The sequence below is a fragment of the Typha latifolia genome, chromosome 8, assembly GCF_019914945.1.
Source record: "Typha latifolia isolate L0001 chromosome 8, TyphaL0001v2, whole genome shotgun sequence".
Taxonomy (NCBI): Eukaryota; Viridiplantae; Streptophyta; class Magnoliopsida; order Poales; family Typhaceae; genus Typha; species Typha latifolia.
The window spans coordinates 7983459-8008978 of NC_133093.1; the positions used below are offsets into that span (position 1 = coordinate 7983459).

General features: G+C 34.3%; 3 protein-coding genes across 6 annotated transcripts; 1 reads left to right on the forward strand and 2 right to left on the reverse strand.

The window, feature by feature from the left end:
- Window positions 1-377: 377 nt before the first annotated feature.
- Window positions 378-2023, forward strand: LOC140793490 (gibberellin-regulated protein 11-like). Its single transcript, XM_073144991.1, has 3 exons — window positions 378-658; window positions 827-869; window positions 1740-2023. Exons 1-3 carry the CDS (start codon window positions 563-565, stop codon window positions 1919-1921), a joined length of 321 nt encoding a protein of 106 aa, XP_073001092.1. The 5' UTR covers window positions 378-562; the 3' UTR covers window positions 1922-2023.
- LOC140793489 (uncharacterized) lies at window positions 1534-5949 on the reverse strand. The gene is made up of 2 exons (XM_073144990.1): window positions 4401-5949; window positions 1534-2621 (listed from the first exon to the last, which is right to left on the reverse strand). Exons 1-2 carry the CDS (start codon window positions 5486-5488, stop codon window positions 2525-2527), a joined length of 1185 nt encoding a protein of 394 aa, XP_073001091.1. The 5' UTR covers window positions 5489-5949; the 3' UTR covers window positions 1534-2524.
- LOC140793488 (copper-transporting ATPase HMA4-like) lies at window positions 4199-14465 on the reverse strand. Of its 4 annotated transcripts, none has more exons than XM_073144986.1 (10): window positions 14295-14465; window positions 13828-14122; window positions 11741-12486; window positions 10481-10952; window positions 10231-10398; window positions 9767-10021; window positions 9510-9632; window positions 8731-9216; window positions 7571-7970; window positions 4199-5667 (listed from the first exon to the last, which is right to left on the reverse strand). In XM_073144986.1, the coding sequence occupies exons 2-10, from the start codon at window positions 14083-14085 to the stop codon at window positions 5651-5653; spliced, it is 2925 nt and encodes a 974-aa protein (XP_073001087.1). In that variant the 5' UTR covers window positions 14086-14122; window positions 14295-14465; the 3' UTR covers window positions 4199-5650. The 4 variants fall into 4 exon arrangements, with proteins under 4 accessions (XP_073001087.1, XP_073001088.1, XP_073001089.1 ...); XM_073144987.1 differs by having other exon boundaries at window positions 13291-14122; window positions 14295-14464; XM_073144988.1 differs by lacking the exon at window positions 14295-14465 and adding an exon at window positions 13291-13737 and having other exon boundaries at window positions 13828-13956.
- Between the last annotated feature and the right edge of the window lie 11055 nt (window positions 14466-25520).

The following is a 25520-nucleotide window of genomic DNA, read 5'->3' on the forward strand; positions in this document are numbered from 1 at the left end:
TTATCTTCAGAGTAACACAATTGAAAATGATATTTATTATTTGTTATTTTAACTAATTTATTCGGTGGTTTATCTGTAAATTTATTAATCTTTCGTATTGAGAGATTCTAATTATCTATAGATTTTAAATAGGCACAAATTCGAGCCTCCTAATAGGAGTAGTTTGCTGTCAAGTTTGAGAGATCTAACGGGGAATAAAAGTATTATCCAGCTCCATAGAGATAGATCTCTTAAACAATAAAATTCTCACTTAAGTGCAAATAAAACTATATATATATAACACTAATAGCATAGTTAGAGAATTTATGGCTAGGCTAACTGAGCCTAAGCCTACCACAAGCTAACCCAAGTGATATGCTCATGGATTACATTGCTCTATTTATCATACTAGTGGATCCTTATATATGAAAAAAAATTCATCTTCATATACTTACCAAACCTACACCAGTAGCTTCGCCATCATACTTCTCTCTCTCTCTCTCTCTCTCTCTCTCTTAAAAACCACTCATCCTTCACCAACTTCTCATAGAGACATAGTACTCCTCTTCCTACCTCCATCTCCATGGCTATTCCTCACATCAATATCCTACTTACTCTTCTCTTTCTTCTTCTTGTTGCTTCCTATCCGATACAACCACAAGAAGACCATGCCCAAATGGTAAATATTATATTTTTTTCCATTGAGTTAAATTCTTGCGTACTAATTGAGATGTAGGAAGAATTAGAATTTTGTATATTATTCACAACTCCTGCATGGCTTATAAGAAAGTATATATATATATATACACACTTTGGGGCACTATTAATTTTTGCTATATATTTTCAGGCAACAAGCAAGTTAGCAAGGACGACACTCTTGGAGACCATAGGTTTGTATTCGCCTTCCTATGAATCTGAGAATACCATGTTAAGATTTATTTTCTAGTCTCTAAAAATAAAATATGCTACCCATGTATAATTAGTAAATACTCATAATATAATTTTGAACAAAGTAGTATATCAAAATAAAAAGAAAAGAAGAAACAACATACTAAATTGCAACTATAATTTATTTAAACTAAAAAAATGGTGGCTCATCACAATATGAAGTTTTGTTTTTTTCCGGATAAGAAAGTATTTTACTTTTCGTATAACTTTCTTTTCTGTTCTCATTGTAATAAATCTTTTTTTTCGTTCTTTATCATAATAGATAATTTTACGATTATATAAACTATTTTTTTCAATATATACCCACTTAACCAAATTTTTTTATAGTTTAGGACTATGTATAATTACTTTTTTTTAGTTTAAAAGATATATGTGAATATTTTCTTAATTCAAGGTGTATATAAGTAATAAAAATAATTCGGAAACTGTATGTAAAAGAATATTGATTTGTTGTTATAATCATAAATAGAATATTTATATGAAGAATTATGAAAAAAGTGTCACCTGGTCCATGGCAAAGACAACAAATGTAGTAAGTAAATTCTTTTTTTCTTTTTGTTCTTCTTTCTTTGTTTCCTTTTGACCTAAAGTTCATACATCAACTCGTCATTCTGATGATATCATTGTATTCATAATTGATGCATGAAGTACAAGCATCATGTTTCTTGTAATCATATCCCAATTTCATATTGTTGCTTCTTGCTTCTAGACTTTGCAATCGTCCCAATTTCATGCTCTACCAGTTACAATATCTCACACATTGTAAATTATGTAAACATGACTGAAGAAAAGGTCTGCTGGTGACATTTCAGACTGCGACTCTGCATGCGGCGGCCGGTGCCGGCTATCATCACGACCCAACTATTGCACGAGAGCTTGCCGTACCTGCTGCGGCCGATGCAACTGCGTTCCATCAGGCACTTCAGGAAATTATGATCAGTGCCCCTGCTATGCCAACCTGACGACCCACGGTGGCCGGAAGAAATGCCCTTAAACCTGACATACTGAAAGTAATACTGCATACTGTATTATTAGATGAATAACAGAAGCATATGATAACAAATACATAACTGAAAAGTGTATGCTTCAAGATGCAGATTTATGTTGTCTACAGCAATATCCACATCATCCAGTAAATGACACTACCATCAGCACACTGATATCCACGTCATTAAGATGGCAAGGTTGAACTTTAGATGACCACAGGATTCAAAAATTCTGTAGTTCTAAGAAGAAATAGAATGATAAAATATCACAGTAAACAGGAAAGATGGAAAATCTAGAGTGAAATCAAGAAAAGTATACAAGAGTTCTGTTTTTTTAAACTGCTTTAAGCACCACCAGAACCACGCTTCTAATCAAAGACGATCAACTGCAGCTTATGAATAATGATAGCCAGCAAGCACACCAGCTCTTGCGATGGCACAAAGAATATTGGCACCTGCACCATTGAACAAACGTTTTGGTCCTTTAGTCTTCAGAATCTGGGAGAAAGCATCAAGGAACTCTTGTATTTGACAGCTCCAACGGCACCGTGTAAATTTTGTGCTCTGAGAAATTAGAAAGCAACTAAGCCTTTAAGTGTTTATTTCAATCTCTACGCATTTTCACCACTCCACCGGATATTCCCTCTGTCCCTAATGTACTCCAGCTTGGTAGTTTCCACCGCTTGCCCACGGTTGGAGGGTTGGGTCCTGGGATTTGACAGTAGACTTGAAAAGCCATCTACAGATTCAAGTCATCTACAGACGCTTATCATTCTGGATAATGCTTGCATCCTTTTAAAGAACAAATTTATAAATAACACCAAATGCACTATACTTTAAATATATATATGCAAATCCTACCTTCAATCAGTAATAAACGGTTATAGATTAACACAAATGATAGTTCAAGTTAAACATCAAAATTAAAGGAGCAAGAGAGTTTCTGTTTACAACATTAACACAACCATTTAGTCAAATATAGTAAGATCAACCAATGATGTCTTCCAATCAAGCTAGAAAATTAACAACTCAAGATGCGCTTATATATATACGTAGACAGTTAGCAGAAAAATCAAACTAACAAAGATCTTAGTGAGATACTTCAAGTAAAGAAAAATTATTGTACAGAAGAATATAATGAACCTCACCTCAAGTATTTTTCCTAAAGATATTTGAGTTTGAAGTTGAATATTAGAAAGGGACTTTCATATAATAGCCACCAAAAACTTTTCAAATATCATAATTGCCATTATATTCATTAACATATCATAATTACCACTAAAATCATTGAGGTATTTCAAAATGTTATTTGGCCGGTTAAATCTAACTAATCATGATTAAAACTGAACTTTAATAGGAAAATGCCATTACGTCCTTGTATAATTTGGTTAAAATAGGTCAAATACTATCTAGCTTTACCTGATACCATAATACATCAAAAGAAAATACTTCATACGCAAGAAAAGGAATCAGTAATAATATTTTAAACAACTTTAAGAAATAGGGGTATTTTAGTCATTTACATGCACTTGTTAATTTAATAACCCTGTTACAAATACTCTAGGAATATTTCATAAAAAAAACTAACCATAATAGTATTTCTAAAAGAGGCTAGCACAAGATAATCATTTACTACTATATTGAAAGAATCTGCTACAAAATCAAGTTTACATATATGACACTTGCAGTTTCTCAAAATCTAAGTAGACGTTGCTGAAGTTAAGGTCCTCATGGTCTCATCAGATCAACATTTGTTTAAGTGAACATTACCATGTAACTTTGAGAAGAAACAATATTTAACTGCTTACCAGAAAACTGAGGGAACTCTAAACTATTAATGCAGCCAAGACAGAGTGCAGCTTCTACTCCATCTATTGATGATGTACAGTAAAAGTTACCTGGAACAATTAACTTATTTGACCCTTGATGCTGCCAATCACAGCACACCACAATCAGAGACAGGATGAGATGATTAAGAATCTAGAAATTAATACTGTGGGACTTGGAAGACCCGACAACAACGCATTTATGTGTACAAGACAGTCATCACAGAGACCATGTAAGATACTCATTAAATGTCGCATGAGAATACTGCAAAGCACGGCCAAAATCCACAGAGCTATGAAGTATGAAGTAGTTTACTATTCTCTATGGTTCTCAATGGGTTCAAGTAGCAACACAGCCTTGGAAAAGACAAACTTGGAAATGCTACTAACTGCGTCCTAGTTGCAACCTACATGCAAATACTACATTTAAAGATCAAGATAATGAAATTGCACACTATCTTAACAGCATTCAGCACTCAACAGCATATGAATTAACATTAACAATGAGCTCAAATCAAAGCTTATACTTAATGTAAAAGGGACAAGACAACAAGTTTACAAGGCAAACGTGATGACAGTCAAATATAGCCGACCAAGAACCTCAACAATTTAGAAGGCAAAAATCACTCTAGAATCTCAAGCAGTAAGCAGAAAATCTTACTGGACCCTCCCCAGCTCCATCTGATCATGCCCTTGCTCCCCATCCAAGCGAAAACCACCTGCAGTAGCATTTGTTGCCCCAGACGCCCACTTCAATTCCAACTCCAACTCCTGCTGCCTCACATGAATCAGCATCCTCTCATTCTCTAGCCTCATCCTCTCATTCCGCAGTCTCTGCCTCTCGAGTTCCCTATCCTTCTTACTCCTAAACCTCTCCCACTTGAACCGCCGCTTCTCAAGCTCGAACCCCTCTTCCTCGATCTCCACCCTCTCAGCCCGCAGCTGCAGTGCCTGTCGCTTAAACCACTCCTTCTGCTCCCATGGCGGCCACATCCCATCCTTGAGCACCCCTTCCATTTCTGCCCGCAAGCTCTCGAACCCTCTCTTACCCAATTCGCAACTCCTATTCTCTTCATCATCCTCCTCATCCACATCCTCCTCCTCTTCTTCCTCATTGTCATCTCCATGCTTCAAAGGTGCCACATTTGGGTGGCAACTGGGCATCTTCTGTCCATTGTGATACGCACACATCTCACGATAGAAGAGGTGCTTGGAGCTGAGGATTTTCTTGACGTCATCCTTGGCCTTGGGAGAGATGTGAGGCATGGAATCCAGTAAGGCGGGGTTCTCGACAACCTGGCATGAGGTGCCGCGACCGAGAATCTCGTTCAGGCGCTTGTATCGCTTGTTGAGGTCGTTGAATTTGTCCTCGCACTGCTGCGGGGAGACATAACAGTCGCGCTCTAGCATGAGGCGCGAAACCGCCTTCCACTTGCCCTTCTTTTGTAGGACAGTGGCACCGCCGTGCTTCTCAGGAGCAGCGTCATCGCCGACGAAGGCGACAAGCTGGATGAGGAGGCGGACGACATCGTCGGTCCACTTCATTCGCTGCCAAGGTGAGACCTTTTTGCCCCGAGATGTAGAGGACTGGTGAGGGTCCTGGTAGTTATTCTCGTCGTCGCCAGCGCCCCCGGCAGATGAGGGGAGATGGTCCTCATCTTCTTCGCTGGCGATCCGATGGTGATGGAGGTGGGGGTCGAGGTCAAGGATTCCAGAGCCGGCACCGGTGGCCGTCATCGGATTATCCATGTTGCCGAGTTCTTGTCTTGCGTCAAGCTCACGATCCGAGCATTGCTATGCAACTGTCGAATTCTGGAGAACGAGCAGAAATCTCAACGCTTTGACGAGATTGGCGGGCAGAAACCCCAGATTTGGTGCAGAATGACTCGAGATGGATCGAAAGGATACGCCTTATGCGAGATTTTGACCTGGAACAGAAGAAGAATTTGAAAACTCAGAGAGAGTCGGAGGTCGGAAAGCAAGCATTCTTCCAAAACCCTAGAATCCAAGAAGACCGCCTAAAGCTCCTACGATTTGATAAGATTTGTGAGCAGAAATACTAGATATGGTGCGGAAAGACTTAAGTATGGATTGACACGCTAGGGTTTAAAAGATTTCGAGACGGGATCGAAGAAGAAATTTAAACTTTGGAAGGGATTGGAAAGGTGGACCAGAACACCAAAAAATAAAAAATAAAATGGCGACTTTTTGGGAAAAGGGTTAAAGAGAAGCCGGGGGGGGGGGCTCTAGTCTAGTATATTCATTTACAATAATGCCCTTGCCCTTGTGATTAGTATATTCTAATCAAGATGGTTTGTTAACTAGTATCTGGATTTTAAATTACTCTTATATAATTTAAATTTAAGCATTTAGCCTTCTATAGAGTTTAACGCTAAGTTGCAATTATTAATCAACCAGTAATCTAATCGAGAAAGAAGAAAAAAATAATAATTACCGCCATAAAAATATAGTCTGATTTAAGAATGATACAAATAATTTGGTTTGTCGGCGCAAAAAAGTTATTGTTTATTTTTTGGATGTAAAATCCAACAGTTATAATATGTTCTGGATTCACACTCTATTAAGGTAAATTTTTAAAGATTAAAAGATAAAAAAGAGAATGTATACTATTGGATCCAGTTATAAGGTTGTTTTAAAGCTTCAAATTGCTGAGTTAGATTCATGTGCAGCATCTTTACATTTATTCATATTGAGGTTTCTCAACTTTTGATGAAATAGAAAGAGGGACAAATCTAAGGTAAAGTTTAGTTTATGAATAAGAGATATGTTTTATAATTAGGTTGCCTATAAATATGTTTTATAATTAAATACTTATTTATATATTTTTTAATTAAATTATTTATACAATAAGTCATGTAATAAGTTGGGCAGAAAATTTTATCACAAGTGAAAAAGGTGACAAAGTTATACAGCATAATTTTTATTGACATAAAATAATCAAAATACTTTCTCTATATATAATCCCTCAACTTTATTTTTTTCTACTTTTGTTCCACTAATGTTTCAAATCTCTATGTGCAAGCTGACGACATTGGATTTTCTTTTTTTTTTTTCTTGGTTGTTTTTTATATCTAGTGTTAAAATAATTTTACTGACAATATTTAGTCAAAATTCAATAACCAAATAAACAAATTTACATAAATTTATTCAAAACAATCATTATAATTTTACCTACGTTTTACAACCAAACAATACGATATGAATAAAATTATAAATGTGCATTATTTGTATTTAAGAGATACAGGTAAAATTATCCTTAGGAAACAGTATGCACCAACCAAACAAATGCCTGAATCTTTTGGTTCTTCATTTAGACGCCAAGAATGGTTCTGATCATTATGAATAAGTGAGCAGATCTTTGCAATATTGAGGCGCAAAACCTTCCTATCAACCATATATGGAGGAAGAAGAACAAGAAAAGGAGAAAATTTAAAGCTAATAAAACCTGATGACCTGAAAGCTATATCCATAAATAGAATCTGCAACCATAGATTGAGAAAGTTCAATCATTACGACAGAGATTGTAGCTCATACCGAACTTTAAACTCCTTAGGTAGAACTTATATCCACTGCTAATATCAAAAAGTCAGTTCCAGAGGTGACACAGAGCCGACTTCAACACTTCTAAGGAACTTACTCAGATCTTTATGGCAAAGAGTCAAAATCTATACAATTGCGAAATGCAACTAACCAGAGATGAGTGTTTCCTCGGTAGATTCTTTGAAAAGAAGAGAATTTTCCGAGCATATTATTGAGAAAGTTTAGATGATACACGGAAGATCACAGCTCAAACCAAAGTTGAATACTCACAGGATTCTGGCACATCTTGGACATGGAACGGTTTCTTATATGACTGCAGCAACAGAGAGGAGCAGACGACACTAAGCGATGAGGCTGCCATGCAGGCCCCAGCAAGCCAAGGTGGCAACCTGATCCCAGTGAAAGGGAACAGGACACCGGCAGCAATCGGCATGCCAAGAATGTTATACCCCAAAGCCCAGACGTAGTTTAGCCGGATTCTAGAGAGTGTCTTCCTTGAGAGATCTATGGCAGTGACCACATCTTCCAGGTTACTCTTCATTAGGACAATATCAGCAGCTTCGATTGCAACGTTTGTGCCAGCACCAATTGCCATGCCAACATCAGCTGCAACAAGGGCTGGTGAATCATTGATCCCATCACCCACCATGGCCACTGTCAAACCTTTCATCTGCATCCAGGCACATAAGACTGAAAGATTTAGATGCTTGACCTACTAAAATATTAGCAACCATTTGTCGCAAAACTGAAAACTGAAGAAAAGAAAAGAAAAGAAGCTTTAATGTGATATGCTTGCCTACTTATCTTCTTTTGAAATATTATAACAGTTAAAAAAATCACGCTGCTGCTGTGGGAGTTGTTGTTTCAAGGCACTCAGAACTATACAACATACCACAACAAATGGCCTTATCTCAACTCAGAACTTCATAAAATCAGATTGACACGTTACATATTGTGATTAGAGAGGCTTACTGTTACCAAATCCTTCAGTCTCTGTCTCCTTCAAAACATCTATTAGTATCATTAATATTATTAACGCCAAATCAATTAAATTTTTTCTTAAACCTCAAATTCATCTGGAAAATCTGAGTAAGAGTTCCATTAAAATATCACAAAAATAAATGTGACATTTTTATTAAAATAATATATATCCAGAAGGTATCTACCTTATTATCACTTCATGACTAGTCAGAGCATCATGCAAGCAGAGAGAACAGAAAGTAGAGAAGATGTCAAGAAACGAAGGTGAGCCAATCTACGTCTGAGAGGTTAGAGACTAAAGTTTACTATGTCCTTTTCCAAGTACTAAATTTGAGGGGAAAATATATCACAATATCACACATGAAATAAAAAGATAACCTGGCCCACTCAGTGATAAGAATTTTAGATGAGAAGAGCTTGAAATAAGGATATAAATGTTCTAAATGTACCTGCAAATCTTTAATCTTTTCAGCTTTTCCCACTGGATCTGTCTCAGCAAACACTGTATTTATTCCAACCTCCCTAGCTATTGCAGTGGCAGTAGCCCAATTATCACCAGTCACCATAATGCTTGAGATGTTCATCGAACTCAGGAATGAAACTACACGTCCTGCCTCAGGTTTCAAAGGATCAGATACAGCAAAAGCTCCACATATCACACCATCAACGGCGACTAGCACGCATGTCCTGGCTAGATGTTCAGTATCTGATACAAATTCCTGAACTTCAGGGCTTATTTGAGCTTGGAAGGCAAGCATAAGCTTCTTGTTGCCAACCAAAACCAGTTTGTCTCCAATATTTGCACTTACTCCAGCTCCAGGATGCACCTCAAAGTTCTCGAGTTCTGCCATGTGACTGTTTTTCAGCCCATACTGCTGGTGGAGCTTCTTTGCCTGTTCCACCACAGCCTTGGCTAATGGATGCTCACTGTTAGCCTGGTAACAACAACAAAATGCTAAGTGAGCTAAGGAATCAATCTGCTGTATACACAAGCAGATCTTGGCTCTTCATAAAACACACATGTTAGTTTAAGAAGTAGCAATTTAGCTACAACCTAACCTCAGTAATGGCAGCCAAATCACATAATTCTTGTAGTGGTAACAACAACAAAATGCTAAGTGAGCTAAAGAATCAATCTGCTGTATTGGCATGTACACAAGCAGATCTTGGCTCTTCATAAAATACACTACATGTTAGTTTAAGAAGTAGCAATTTAGCTACAACTAACCTCAGTAATGGCAGCCAAATCACATAGTTCTTGTAGTGGTATCTTGGAGAAGAGCTTTGTTTGAACGACAGAAGGTCTGCCAACAGTCAGTGTTCCGGTCTTGTCAAATACGACAGCTTTCACCTATATTAAAGATTCCAGAGCAGCGATTACAAAGAAATCAAAACCTAATATCACGGGTGAGAACCAAAGATAATACATTTTGCTTTATTACTCTGGTCTTTTACCTCTTAAAATAAAAACCAGCAGTTACTTACTTTATTAGCTTTCTCAAGTGCATTACCACCCTTGATGAGGACCCCTTGAGAAGCCCCTTTTCCAGTGGCAACCATAACAGCTGTTGGTGTTGCTAGTCCTAAAGCACATGGGCAAGCAACAACTAGTACAGAGATTCCAAATTGCAAAGCTAGCTCAAACCCATCCATGGCCTTCGGTATCCACCACCTAGGATAAAGGTGAGCTTCTCCAGGTATTAACCAGCCCAGCCAAGTAAGGAATGCAGCTATCACAACCTGCCGAAGAGACAACAAAAGCAGAGGAAGCCAGCCATCACTTTCTTAGTTAAAGAGGAATCTTTTGTGGTTTGTACTATGGATAAAAGGAAATAGATGATTTGAACGTAATACTTTTGCATCTTCTGATAACTAAATTGTATGACTTTGACAAGATCTGTAAAGGTGACCGATGTAAAATGGCAGGAGATAATCAATGTATAACTTACAGCTGGAACAAAGAATCTTGAAATCTTATCAGCTAACTTCTGAACAGGAGCCCTTGCAAGTTGTGCAGCTTCCACTAGCTGCACAATCTGTGATAAAGCAGTTTCTGACCCAACATGAGTGGCCCTAACTAGAATGCATCCATTTTCATTCACAGTACCACCAATAACCTGGTTGTGAAAATTAAGCCAAATTATGAATTAGAATATAGGAATTTCTAGAGGAACTCAATAGAGAAAGTACAAGAGAGACCTTGTCTCCCAGTCGCTTAGCAATGGGTCTTGCTTCTCCAGTAATCATGCTCTCATTCACATGACTCTGACCCTTTATCACGATCCCATCAACTGGAACTTTTGCACCTGGAACAATCTTAATAACATCATTTCTTTGAAGTAACTGAGTGCTTATCTCTGTCTCTGAAATGATATTCCCATCTCCATCCAAGCTTAGCAGAAAAGCCGTATCTGGAGCAAGTTCTGTCAGCTTTCCCAGAGCATCTGATGTCTTCCCCTTTGCAACCACCTCCAAATATTTTCCCAACAGAATAAAAGATATCAACATAGCACTGGTTTCAAAAAAATCTTGTCCTTCAAATGATTCTGAAGTTAGTGCTTTTATACAAATATAAACAGAGTAGAAATAAGCAGCATTGGTACCCAATGCCACCAGGACATCCATGTTAGAGGATCCTCGCTTTAGTGCATGATAAGATCCGATGTAAAATCTGAGTTATTTTTCCAAAAGAACAAGTCAGCAAACAAGCATTAATAAACTATGATAGTGATATCTATGTATAAAATCCAACACTATCAAATAAAAGCCAATAATAATCAGTTGATATTTCACTTCATGATGAAGTCATTCCAGACTTAGCTAATGCACAACAAAATTTTCAACTTCTACTGAGTAAATGTGAAGGAGGAAAAGACAGAGAGTAAAAAATCAATTACTATTACCGGTATCAAATGACTAATAAGCATATTCTTTTATTAACGCTAATCATCAACTACTCTAAAAATTTAACCTGCTAGAGAATGATGATTTTTATATTTTTATATTCTAAAATTCCCTTTTATTTCTAGGCTAAAATATTTTGATTGGCCCAAAAAATAACTTAATTTAAAACGGGTAAATATTTTATATTTTAAAATGACATATATGCTTAGCAAGATTCGAATCTAGAATCTGGCTCTGATATCATATTAACTCACTAACTACTCTAAAAGTTTAAGCTGTTAGAGAATAATAATTTTTATATTTTATATTCTAACAATGTAACTTGTAAAATATTATGCAAATAAGTGAAAATATAAGTAAACAAAATAAGATTAGTGCTATGGGAAGAAGAAAATTTATGAACGAACGTAATTAGTAAATCATCTATGCCTTTGCTCTAGCAGTAAGGAGGACAAGGAAAAGTTGAAAAGGTGGTTCCAGACTTTCAGTAAAACAATTGTTGATGATAGCAATGATCGCATAAAAGAAAATGCACGATATAATCAGAATTCATACCTCCAGCCAATTATGAACTGAACGGGAGAGCAAAGGATCCAACGTAGTAACATTCCAACAGTCAGATTGTTGATAACTTTATAACATAACCAGTCCCCTACTGAAGATAACATAGGCAATACCATGGAGAACATGAATACTGGGACTGAAAATAGGCAGCTCCAAAGAAACTGGTTTCTGTAGGTCCTAATTTCAAGATGGTGTTCAGCTTCTCTTCGCCGTGGCGGTGTGTATAATCTTGCATGAAAGAAATTAGGGCTCTGGCCAACTTCTTGAATGCATTGGATAAGCGACCTCGGACCAGTGAGATCAGGGTCATATGCTACTGTTACTTTCTGGGCCAGTGGGTCCAAGTCAACATGATTCACACCTTCCACTGCTTCAAGCACTGACTGGATGAGGACACCATCTTCTGGAGAATGGAGACCTTCAAGCTTTATATGCACTTTGTTCAAATCATCTCCAGAGCTGATAAGATCAGCTCCAAATCCTGCATCTTGAATAGCCTCAATGATTTGATTACAATCAGTTACACAGGGGTCGAAATGGACCTTTGCTTCTTCAAGGGCAAGGCCAACAACAGCTTTCTTGACTCCATCAACCATCTGAAGTGCTCGTTCAACAGATTCAGAACAGCTAGTGCATGCCATTCCTTTAATTCGAAGTCGACATACAGCAATCTCTTGCTCTGGAAACTCATCAACTTCATAATTGAGATCTTCAATGGCTTCTTTTATCATTTTGGCCTGGAGATAGGGAACCCGGTTCTCACGGTATGGAAGAAATCAAACAATAGCCAAGGCTTATCACTTATGGATAACGTTAATTTAACACGACTTTTTTTCTCAATGTATGTAGTAAACAGGATTCAAATGCACATGTCATCTAATGTTAAAAGAATTGTGTATCTCCCAGTTTAAAGAGCTCAAAACTTGAAAAGTGGCAATTTTTTTCATGATTTTATTTTCAGCATCCACTGTCTATTGTCTAACTGTGATTACAGATTCTTCCTCCATATAACTCCAGTTTTGGCAACTGATGGACCAAAAAACACTTTTACCAACTCAATTTTGCAAGGAAACATATGCATTCTCATAAATAAATAAGCACTTGACATTAGTTTACATTCACCAAAGAATTTATTGAAGTATACATGGATTTCAAACTGTAGTATACAAATGAAATAATAAAATTAAATTTTACAAAAGTCTCGACATTGACATTAAGACAATATTTAATTAAAAAAAAGACAAGAAGACAAGAGAAAAAAAATATACTGACATTAGTATTGAAGTGGGATGAGTGAAACAAATATCTATTCAGATCTTCAGCTAATCTCAGTCACAACATAAGAATGAAGTTGATAAAGAAATAAGCACAGATTTAGCACTCAGTACTTAAATGTGTAACCTGATATTATTACATAAAAAAAGAGATTTGACTGACTGCAATTGCAAAATAGCTAAGCCTTTAATTTAGTTTATACATAATCAACTATTCCACATATTATATTTGTGATGATTAATGACAGATTGTCGTATCAGTTGTACCGTGCTGCATTGGTCTAGCATGTACCATGCTAGTGCACTCCATACTCCCTCCTGCCCACCTGTTCAGATTCAAAGGCAACCTGTGTCGATCTCGTGCCAATTCCATGCTAATGAATGCCAACCTATACTGATCCAGTTCAGAACCACACAAATTATTTGGCACAGAGGTGTTGCATTGCTCCAGCCATACCGGTAGGCCTAAAGAACCTCAATTGTTAGCCAGCACTCTCTGGACCACAAACACACGGCCTTGCGACTGGATAACATCCTTCCATTCTACGCAAAAAAGAAAGAAAAAGAAAAACCTATTTGCAAATATGCACTACTAAAGTATGAGAGAAATAAGTACAGCTGCATTCATCTTTTCACATACGGAAAAAGACAGTTCTACATAACACTAAACTCACTCCATATCAAGCATCATATTTTATTCAAACCAAGCACAACCTGGAGATTGAAAATTTCAAAATTCAAGAACAATTTGCAGAAAGAGATTACTCGCATAAAGAGATGAACAGTAGTACCAGTGTTACTTACGTTGGTTAAATCCGGCCGGTATCTAACCACACCTTGGCCTTGAAGCGGCGACACCGAGATGCTCTCGACCCCTCTCATATTCCCAACCACAGATTCTATCGATACGGCACAAGAAGCGCATTTGATCCCTCGAATCCTGAACACGACCTTGCTGGTTTTCTTCCCACTTTTCTTCCCACTTCCGTGAGCAGTAGAAGAAACAATTTCCGAAGGTTGGAGAAGAGGCGCTCTTAGATTCTCTCTTCCATTCGTTTCCATTTTCCCGACTCCCAAGTATAGACAACACAACGTAAACCTACACAAATAAATTAAAAAAAAAAAACTAATCTGCTTGATTCACACGAACGAATCCGTGACCGCCTCAAAGAATCAACATCCAACATGATAAAACTTAAAACAAGGTCATGTTTTCCCAACTGAAATAACCAAAAGCGAACGCAAAAGCATGGGAGACAACCGAGCAATACCTCCAATTAGGGTTGACGAGAGGCCGGCAATAGAAAGGATTGGAAGTTTCTCAACGCTGCCTTCGTAGTCTTTGTTGATATATAATAGCGGTTTGCGACTCCCTCCTTTTTATATATATATATATATCTCGTAGCGTTTTGAAATTTCGAACTGCGCACACCTGCACGGTAGTTGTTTGCGAAAAAGCCAAAGAGGAATGCAACGTTTACTTTTAGCTTTGTGGGCGTCGAAAGGACATCTATCATATATCACATTTTAAAATGTTCTTAAAATTTATATTTACATATATACCCTTAATTTACGAAGAAAAAGAAACAAAATTATTGTAAATTAGAATAATAATAATAATTTTCTTGTATCATTCTGCATTTAAATGTATTCATTATAAAAAAAAGTTTGAATTTTAAATACGTATACTGAGGGGATTTTTAAAGGGTATTTATGGAATAAAAAAGTTATGACATTTTATAGGAGGAGACAGTGGGGATGGCACCATAAAAAAGATACGTGCATAAAGAAGGATGGAGAGCGAAACGACTTTTGGAACTGTGGAATTCCACGTCATCACCATCATTCATCACTTTTGACAATGACAAAGGGAATTTAATCTAAATTGAAAATAATAACCTGCAAAGATTTAGGAAAAGAAAAGGATATGATATTAGTAGTGGTATTATTGTTATTGATGCATTTTTAAAAAAAAAATTAAATTAAATTCTTTATCATTGATGCTTAATTCTCTCCTATATATTTTAAAATGTGAATAAATTTTGGGCAAGTGGGCCCAAACTAATATCATAATTTAATATTATGTTTGGAATCATATATTTTTTTTCCTAGAGACTCATATAGTACTCAGGCCATTAGTCCGAAGTGTATAACACGTACTGGCACTGAGACTTATTAAAAAATAAAATAAATAATTATTTATAAGATCAAAAACTTGCAAGATTATTAATTTTGACTTTTTTTTGTGGATAACTATTGATCCAACTTGATCCATTTCAACCCAATTTTAATTGAATGATTTTATTTTTGGAGGAAATCCTAGCATTGCACTACATTTAGGTAAACTAATGATAGATATAAAATGTAGGAATTTACTCTGGACAAAGGATAAAAAGAATTAAATTGATCTTATTTCCTTTTGTTTCTTGGTTTGATATAAAAGTAATATTTATAATTTTATTTTACATATAAAAACATAATATGATTTCGCCTAATTCACATATCATCACAAATCATGTAACTAAGTTAGATTTTCATGCATTACACATGAATTATGAGTTAAACTTTTGAACGAGAAGGAGTGACTAGAGTTTGAGATTCATTGAGAAAGCGATAAGTCCTCCCCTTTATCATGGTTTTCTTATCCCAACTCAGATTAAAAATTATGATTTATTTATTATCCAAATTGCAATATTTAATTATTTTTTTTTTAAGATAAGAAGTGTTTATCTTCTAAGATACATATCCCTACACCTAATCTGAGTTTAACTTGGTTGATAATCCCCCACTTGTACACCTTTAGCATTTGGTTTGGCATTTGAAGCACTTGGTCCACTCCCAGCATTTCCTGAGCACTAGTGGCTGTCACTCTATCCCCATTCATTTGTCTCTGTGGGAAAAAGGAAGGAAAGGATTTAAAGTGCAAACTGCTGCAGCAAAGCAGTGAGTGCATGAAACCCTTCTCTTTTTCCAGATTTTCAGACCATCTAATGGATAAGGAGCTCAGGGAAAAAGGTAAGAAGATCTTCATATCATCACAATTAATCAAATGAACTTAGTCATAGTTTTGGAGCATGGCCCACATAGAGCTTTGAATTGCAAATGTAGGAATGAAGAAAGAGATCAGGCTATTTTGAGTCATTGTCCACTGTGATGTTTAATTGTTTAAATTCAAGTAATAAAAATGTTGTCAGATTCCAAGTTCTAAAGGTCATATTATGAGCTCCGTTGTTATTGGAGCTTAGCTTGTGGGGGGTTTCCATCTCCCTAGCCACCAGTTTTTGTCCACCACCTCAAAGAAGCAAGTTGAGTGCATGGAGATCTGAAGGAAGTGCTCTCTTGTGATGGGATGTAATTCTTGGATAGAGTTTGAAGATGATATAGTGGCCAAGTGGAACGACAGCAGAAAGCAAGATAGAAAGGAATGAGTGTAGATCCAGCATGCAGCTAGAGACTTATGATAGTTTAGAGTTAAGTGTAGCTAGTCAAGATAATAGTAAGGCTTCCTACGATAATAAGCGTTTCTTTCCTACCATAAAATTAATTGTTGATCAATCAACTGGATAAAGATACGACGATTAAGATCCTCAAATGTATAATAGGAATGCAAAAAAAATTATAAGATATTATTGGTTCAATAGGTAATTATGTATTTTTAAAATATATTACCTTGCATAATATTTTTTGTCAATTATATTATTTTAATCATTTATTAAGTAAAAGACATAGATATATATATATATCCGGTATTGATGTCTTTTTATAATTAATTTGATGAAAGTTTAATTAAATATTATCTCTTCGATTATTTTTTAATTATTTACATATATCTTTCATTAGTTTGTGATTGATTTAAACTAAAACTTAATGACATATAGAAATAGAGAATCATATTTAAATTGAAGTCTATCTCTAAAGAATCAAATTTAAATTATTTAGTATTAAATAATATCTCTATAATTAAGGCATAAACATATTTATCACAACCATATCTAAGAGAGAGAAACTAATATGTAACCCAAAAGTTAGGCACTCGTGATCTAATCTTCTTAACTAATAAGCCTTTTTTTGTTTAACGTAAGATTATAAATTTTAGAGGGTATCAAAGTATTTGCCTATAAAAATAGTGTGCAAAAAAGAGAAAGAAAAACAAAAGGAGAAGACTAGATGTTAACCATAAAATCAATAAGTTATATACAGTGTTATTTTGAAAATATTACTGCTTCGTTACAAATTGATCATGAGCATGCTAATCATAAACTAGAAAGAGTAGTCAACCCATATTCGATATATAGTCTACACAGTTATGCCAATGCTCGGACAAAACAAAGCTGTAAGTATTTTGTATTTGATAATGTGTTCTAAAGCAGATTTTTATATGCAAATGTGTTTTGATCGTATGCATGAACTTTAGCACAAGATTGATGAAGTTTTTACGAAGGAACTCAAAGTGAAAGATTGGATTTCAAGTTATGATTTTAACCCTATTATTCAAAGTGGATAAGCAAGTTACGATCACAAAATTACTTAATTATTCCTAGTATTTAGCTGTTCTATTCTTTATTTTAAAGGTATTTTGGTTGTAAGATTTTAAAACTGTTTAGTTAATAATATATTTTTATTTTATATAGTGATGTGTTGACAATGTTTAGTTAAGAACATGCTGCTGTTTGTGTTACTATTCGTGATGATCAATATATTGCTAGCTATGAACATGCAAAATCATAAGTTCTTAAAATTTGATGTTGTTAAACATAACGATTAGTTAAAAATAGCTAAGTAATATAAGACATAATATTCTTTTGATTTTCTACAATTATGTAGAACTATTAATATATAATTTAAATATTTTTAAAAAGTCAGCGATCTAATCAGGTGAACTATCGGTTGAACCAATAACTCAGTAACCCAAATTTTAACCGGGTTAGTATCGGTTCTGTTCCGATAACTATTAGTCTAAATATTAAATGTTGCTTCACTAATTTCACTGCTTTTGCCTCATGCTTTTGTTTTGGTAGTGAAATACTGGAAGATACCGATTGAGGCTATTAGTCCAATAGAAAAAGGGTATAAGGCTTGCATTTTGCTTGTAGATTTCCTACATCTTGGGTATATTAACTTATTTTTCTATTGGTTGTCCTAAACTTAGATTGGTCTGATAAAAATTATCCCTACCATATTACTAAATGATCAAATTATTCTTATCATCTTCAAATAGGACAGAATAAAAAGCAAAGAAATGAGAGAAGGGTACATAAAAAATAGAACTACAACACTAAAGAATGAGGCGAGAAAGATAAATATAATGTTCGATAAAAAATAAAAAATGCACTTAAAAGTGCTAGTATTTTCTAGATAAATATAAGAACATGAGGTCTTTATGATGCTGAGGAACTTCTTAATGCAAATATGCAAACCAGAATTAATTTATTTATGTTTGTTAAGACCAAACTGCAGCATTATTTGGTTGTTGTCATGTGAAAACATGCAGCAATCTCTCTGTGATCTGTATTTGTATTTGACTACCTCCAACCATAGTTTTATAAAATTTTGTATTCAAAGATCTGGAGGTGTATACTTGGAATATTCATCACATCTCATGCATATCACACCTAACATCATATTAATCAATTCCTATATAGTAACACAACAATATTTTATTAAATAAACATTTTCAACATATAAACACAGTTTATTAGCATGAAATATAAAATTAAATAGAACTATATAAGTCAATCCACTTGATAATTAAGAGTTTGAAAATTTTAAAAGATAGATATTTTACTAATAAGTTTTTTTTTTTCAAACCTTAGAATTAAATACCTAATTAGAAAACTTTGCACAAGGAATAAACCTAATTGGTATGCCAAAATTGATACTTAATTGGTTATTTTGGTTATTTCGCCATCATTAAATTTAAGTTTAATAAAAAAATTAACAGTCTCATCTTAGTCATAACTACAATAACTAATTTGAGACTTTTTAAAATACAGAAAGTAAAAATAATTTTGAACATAAATACATATAGTAAAATGTATTTAACTCAAAAATCTATTCAGTAAGGTACAGATTATAGCTAAGACAATAAAACTTTATTAAAAACACCATACCTTTTGCTATTGTTATCATTCATTCATGTCCTACCGTAATCATACAAGTATTTATTATCTTATTCATGTATTTTATTTTTTAATGCCTCAAAAACACCCTGAATTAAATTTACTCTAAAAGATAATATAATACTTTTGAAAATAAAATTTAAACTAGCCCTCGTTTGACTTTAAAAATCTAGAACTTATTCAAGGTACTAAAATTATTTTGCATCTATATTTCATTGAACTTATCTATAAGGTAATTAACCATTAAGGAAACTAAGGGCGTTTTTCTAAGGCATTTTAAGCTGATAGTTTATTTTTTTAATCAGTTTTTACTAAAAAAAATATGATTTTTTTGATTTTTTTTTTGATAATTTTTTTGAGAGATGGGCATCATCTTTGCTTGCTTCTTGCATCTCTGTAATATAGGTTACATACTTCACAAAATGTTTATCTCATTGTCCATTAGGACTCTAGAATTATACATTGCTCAATGTAGAAACTAAAAATAAAATAAAAGGGAAAATTTATTCTTGTCTCTTCTTTTTCTCTTATTTTCCTCTCGATATATCCTTTCTAATTGATCCCTATTTTTTATTATAAGTCTTTAAAAAAGCTCTCATGTTAGCTTTAACTTGAAGTAACATAATTAAATCCCATATTTTTATTTTTAAAATATAACTTCTAAATGTTATAATTGTTCATTATACTTTACTAATCCGGTGTCCTTAGTTTTTTAACCCTTATCATGGCTCATGTATTTTCTCTCTAGGGCAAGGAAAAACTCATTGGGAAAGAAGAATGAAGAGTCTAATGGAAAAAAATAAAAGATCATTTCCATCTTGTAAGAACAAATATTTTTCTTCGAATGCTATTTTTTTCTTCGTAAATTCCTCTTTAGAGATCAAGAACTCTTGGGTTCTACTTTAGTATTCTACTAGAATTATTTTTTCTCTTAGTGTTCTACTTCATTCACAGTGTTGTAGTTTCTTAAAAACAAAAAATGTCAACTATACATTCAAATAGAAGTGGTTGAACTCTCTAGAAATACATGAAAGTATGACTAACTTTAGTTTTATTTCAGTTAAAGTGGTATAATATTTATGATTGCTTTCTTAGAATGTGGGAAATTTTTTTGTTGGGTCTTTGTTGAGGAGAATGTCAAGTGCTTATATGTGATAGAGGGCAATATAAAATACGAACTTCGATGACCAAAAAGAATTATAACAGGAAGTTCTAGAGTTATCTTAGATGGAACATTAATACAAATTTTCTATGTAATTAATTTAATTTTTTTTGTAGTAATCATAATCATAACATGGTTAATTCAATAGGAGGATTGTTGTGATTTTTTTCGCTTGGCCCAATGAAATTAAGTTCAAACCAGACCATTGACATTAAGTACCAATTTTGTAGGCTTAAATTAAATAAAAAGTTATTCAAGAAAAGATGGCCATTAGCTATTTTGTAGACATTAGAATTATTATGATGTTTCTATTTGTGGTTATGATATAACTCATATATATATATATATATAAATTGCTAAATTGAAATCTTATATTAATTAAATATTCTTATGTAATACTAAGTATAATCACTTTGTATTGTAGTTTAATTTTCAGTAATTTTCGTGATTGCTTATAGTTTATGTTATAAGAAGTAATTGGAATGCTATATATGCTCCTTTGGACCTTTCAGGTTCCGAAGGCCGAAAGAATTTCTAAAGAACAATATACAGCTACCCAATTTGATCTAATTAATGATGTTAGAACTCCAAATATTCAAATCTTAATTACAAGAGCTTCATTTATTAAATTTCAGTTGTTGTAGCTTAAAGTTAGCTGCAATCTTAATAATCTCAAAGCAAAACATATTAGTGTTACGAACCAAATCTGAAATGATTTGGATCTAAGAAAATTATAAAAATCTATATAGCGGTAGCCTCAAAATTTAGGATTCTAATGGTTTTGATTTCACCTAAATTAGGGATCGGGATGAAAAGATATAAATATGGAAGAAGGTCAGAATGGGACAGATCAGAAAATATTTGATGTTGCGGCAGTCGTTGGAGAGTGGCTAACGACCAAGGGTGGTGATGGACGAAGTAAAGTATGGTGGATCGTGGTGGAGGATGGTAGTTAGGGTTTGGGTGCTTTTAAAATGATTTTACTGTTATGATCTACTCTTATGAAGATAAATACAATTTATCAACTACAATAAAATGATAAATACGTTAATAATAAAATAACTAAACTTAATTTTTTTTTCTCAATACTTGGATGCTTAGATTGTTAAACAAAGAAGTCTAGCTCTTTTATATATAGAGGTCGGGTACAATGATTCTTACTTGAACTAGCCCTAAAGGCTTACAGACTTGTGTGAGAACCAAAAAAAGAAGAAGGGCTCACATGCATTGCACGTGTGATCCCTTCTCCTTCTCTCACCCGTATTGCGACGAGGAAGAGGAGGCCATGCAATCCTTGGTCAAATCCTAATTGAAATCGAGATTTGCCCTATAAAACAAACCTTAACCCTAAATTAGGGAGGACACACGTCGAACCCCCTCCTCTCTTCTTCTTCTTCTTCTTCTTCTTCTTCTTCTTCTTCTTCTTCTTCTTCTTCTTCTTCTATTTCTAGTTGGAGTCGCGTCCTCGGATCGGCACGCCAAAGCAATCGGAGATCGCAACTCAACTCGTCTATGAGTGCTACCTCTCAAAGTTAATTAAAATTAAGGGATTTTTATAAATCACACCTTACATTTTGCCTATTTTATGATTCACACCCCGTCTTTGGGGATTTTATAACACGACCCCTCTTTTTCCCTATAATGTTCATTTAACACTCTGAGTTAATTTAACCTAACTATAATCAAACTGAATGATACCAGAAAGAGAATATTCTATTATAATCCACTATGTAATTTATAACATTCCTAAATTACCCTTATACTTATCTCTAATTTTATTCATAACATGAATATCCATACTTGTTACTTTTTTTCAAACCATGGAAAACATCACATAAATGCCAATCCAATCTTAGAGCTTCCAAACTCCAAACCATGGAGATCTTAGAGCTCCTCAAACGCCAAGCCGATTTTGTTGCTTGCGATATCAAAGATGGGGAGAGAGATGAAAAAAATTTGGAGAAAGATGGAGAAAAAAAGGGTTTGAGCTAGAGAGATGAAGAAAAATAGGTGAAGTTGGGGGAAGCTTCTAAGGCTTGTACATGGTAGGGATTTTGGGAGATTCTTGTGGGTTGTGGGTTTTGATATTATAATTTTGTGAGGTAGGGTTTAGTTATAGATAAGAGAATTTATATTTTGTGGGGTTAGGGTTTAGTTTGGGGAAGAAAGATTTTGTGGGGATTTAGGTTAGGTCAGAACTTTTAAGGGTATTTTAGTAATCTTTAAACTAGAGTCATATAAACTATATAACATGGTTAATGTCAGTTAGCTAAAATAACGTTGGGGTGTTAAATGAACATTATAGAAAAAATGAGGGGTCGTGTTATAAAATCCCCAAAGACGGGGTGCGAATCACAAAATAGGCAAAATGTAGGGTGTGATTTATAAAAATCCCTAAAATTAAATAGGCTAGAAGAGAAATACCTAATTATTTGGGCGCAAGTCGAGGAAGCTATCGACCGGTAGCTTCGGGTTGCTGCCTCTCCAACTTTAGAAGTTTTGCATCATCGACCTCATACCGTGTGTACTTTCTTTGGAGCCCTCGTGGCTCGGATCGCTGTCGGCCAAGAAGTTGACTCCAATCGTCAACGATCGACCCGACCCTTCTAGAGCATGTGGCTGTGGTAATGAGGAGCAATCGGGTACCATCGATGGATCTCCGACTATGGTGATTGTCGGTGTCTCTCTCTCTTTCTCCCCCTCTCTTTTTCTCTAGTTGTCGATCCCCTCGAGGAAGGAAGCAAGGATGGGCTCGATCTTGACCCTAGCTAACCCATTAATGTAATTGGGTTTGGGTTTGGATTCGGATCCAAGAGACCCGACCCGATCTATTTAAATTAGTGAGATTGGGCCTTTCTCAATCCATTTAAATGGATTTTTCGGTAGGCTGCAAGCCAACTACAGCCCAACCCATGAATAATAATGGGTTTGGGGGCCCATTTGAATAATTTAATTAGTTTAAAATTTAAGAAATCATGATATTTATTCATTTAAATATGTTATTTTTTATTATTAAATATGGTGATTTTTCTTAAACTATGTGCTAGAGATTTTAGTCGTTTCACCTAAACACAAGTAACCCACGTATTTATTTTATTTATTTATTTATTTTATATTTTATGCTTTTTATCGGACCATGTATAGTTCTTTGTGTAAATATATTATTATATTTTTATGCATTATTATGTTCTGTTTGCAAAATATAAGACTAACTATATTGCTATACTTAGTGCATGTAATTATTTATATGATCGTTAATTTTAGTGGAAAAATATAATTGATAGTGGTAGGACTTTGAGAACAAACACATGCTAGATATTCTTAGTGCATCTCCTTGAGGTGATTCAAGACTACCTTAAAGTCCAGAGAACAGATATATACCTGATCAGCATATGATCCGTTTAGGTGACTCTGGCTCGCTTAGAGAACAATCCCATGCTAGATTAAAAATCTCCATGAGATAACTCTAATCTTTCTCCATAGTTGGTGGAAAAGACAAAGTGAGTTTACCATATAGTGACACATTTTGACAACCCAATTGGATTTACTCTATTATTACTTATACTATTATTATTATTATTATTATCATAAGCATGCTCTGTAAGATTCTCATTTTATATTATTGAACTTGTATTTATTTAAAGTTATGTTTATGGATTTGAATTTATTTGGCTTTTGGGTGGATTCCACTCACTAAGCTATAGTTTTTGGCTCATATGTTCCCTCTTCTAATTTTTGAGATGCTGATCAATATGACGACCGAGCGAGATGCACCAAGACTCCACCTCTACTTAAGATTTTACTATTTTATCCATCAGTTGTATTAGACTTTTTATTCTAAACCATCTGTCATTTTAGTTTGATAGGTGAGACATTATCAATGACATTTATCTTTCTATATTATTGGATTATATTTATTGGAGTTAGGTATTCATAATTAAATTCTTATTATTTTGGGATTTAGAAAAATATTAGTCGAGTACATTGAGGTACATGGTCGGTAATAATTCTAATTTTCGATGGTAACAACTTGAATTAGGACTTATTTTAGAGGCTTATATGACTTAATTAAATTTGTCTTAGTGGCTTATATGACTTAATTGGACTTACTTTAAGAGCTTACATAAAAGATAAATATAAATCAAATAAAAAATAAATAAACTCAATCAATCCAGCCCAATATTCCCGTGATGCGATCCGATCTAACACAGTTACACTCAAAGCAAAATGTACCATTTTGCATCTAGGTTAAGAGATGAAATGGTACAAAAGCATTGAAAGTAAACGTTCTTATCTACTTCATATCTCCCATAACACAAATATAACAAAATGCTTTGATTTGCTGCTTTTAGTCAATTTTAAAGAATAAATATTTAGCTTACAGCATTCAATAATAGAATACTATTACAGCAGCATTCAATAGCATAGACCCCAATATTCAATAGAAAGCAGCTGCCGTGTTAGTTTAACTTTGAAAGTTAGTTTTGATGGAAACTAACAGCATGGAGTTTAGTAGATAGTAAATTTTAAAAACAGGATCTATTTAGATAATTGAAAAAAGAAGAGGTCGAAATAAAAACAAGATTAAAACGAGTGAGCGAAATAAAAAAATTTCAAATGAAAAATAAACAATTGATGTGAACTCAGGTAAGTAAAATAAGTAGAGTTGACAGTCTGATCTCTGGATCAAGCGTGCATCTTATGATAATGAGAGTCTATTTTGTGTTTCTGTGTGCTTTTTTTCTCATTGCATTTGCATTAGAATAGATTGCAAGTTGCATGATAAAGGAGATGTGATTCAGTAGCATATATGATGACCAGATTGTCGAAAATTAGCATTCGATAGATGAAATCGACACGAAAAATTTTAAAGAAATTATGTGTGGAGGATCTGCAAGAATGGAACCAATTGATGACAAATTAGTCTTTAGTCAGGTGAAGTGGAAGTTAAGAAGAATGACTTGCTAATGGAAATTCCTAAAGCTGGCATGAAAAATTGGCACTACTAATAGATTAACACATCAATACTTATTATTAGATTCATCAATAGGATACTCTCTCTCTCTCTCTCTCTCTCTCTCTCTCTCTCTCTCTCTCTCTCAAGAAAAGAAAAAAGAAAAGAAAAGAAAATAATAGAAAAGAAAAGGGTATATACTTCATTTTTATCATCTATGTGGAGTATAGTTATTTTCTTGTAGTCCAGCAAAGCTATAACT

Bases quoted from the DNA above. Each gene is read 5' to 3' on its own strand.
- LOC140793490 (XM_073144991.1), top strand. From the start codon at position 563: ATGGCTATTCCTCACATCAATATCCTACTTACTCTTCTCTTTCTTCTT. The intron at 659-826 runs GTAAATATTATA...ATATATTTTCAG, and splicing joins AAGAAGACCATGCCCAAATG to GCAACAAGCAAGTTAGCAAG. The intron at 870-1,739 runs GTTTGTATTCGC...GTGACATTTCAG, and splicing joins GACACTCTTGGAGACCATAG to ACTGCGACTCTGCATGCGGC.
- LOC140793489 (XM_073144990.1), bottom strand. From the start codon at position 5,488: ATGGATAATCCGATGACGGCCACCGGTGCCGGCTCTGGAATCCTTGAC. The intron at 2,622-4,400 runs GTAAGATTTTCT...GTCAAATCCCAG, and splicing joins ATGGAGCTGGGGAGGGTCCA to GACCCAACCCTCCAACCGTG.
- LOC140793488 (XM_073144986.1), bottom strand. From the start codon at position 14,085: ATGGAAACGAATGGAAGAGAGAATCTAAGAGCGCCTCTTCTCCAACCT. The intron at 12,487-13,827 runs GTAAGTAACACT...CCCTATCTCCAG, and splicing joins ACCGGCCGGATTTAACCAAC to GCCAAAATGATAAAAGAAGC. The intron at 10,399-10,480 runs GTCTCTCTTGTA...TTTCACAACCAG, and splicing joins CTAAGCGACTGGGAGACAAG to GTTATTGGTGGTACTGTGAA.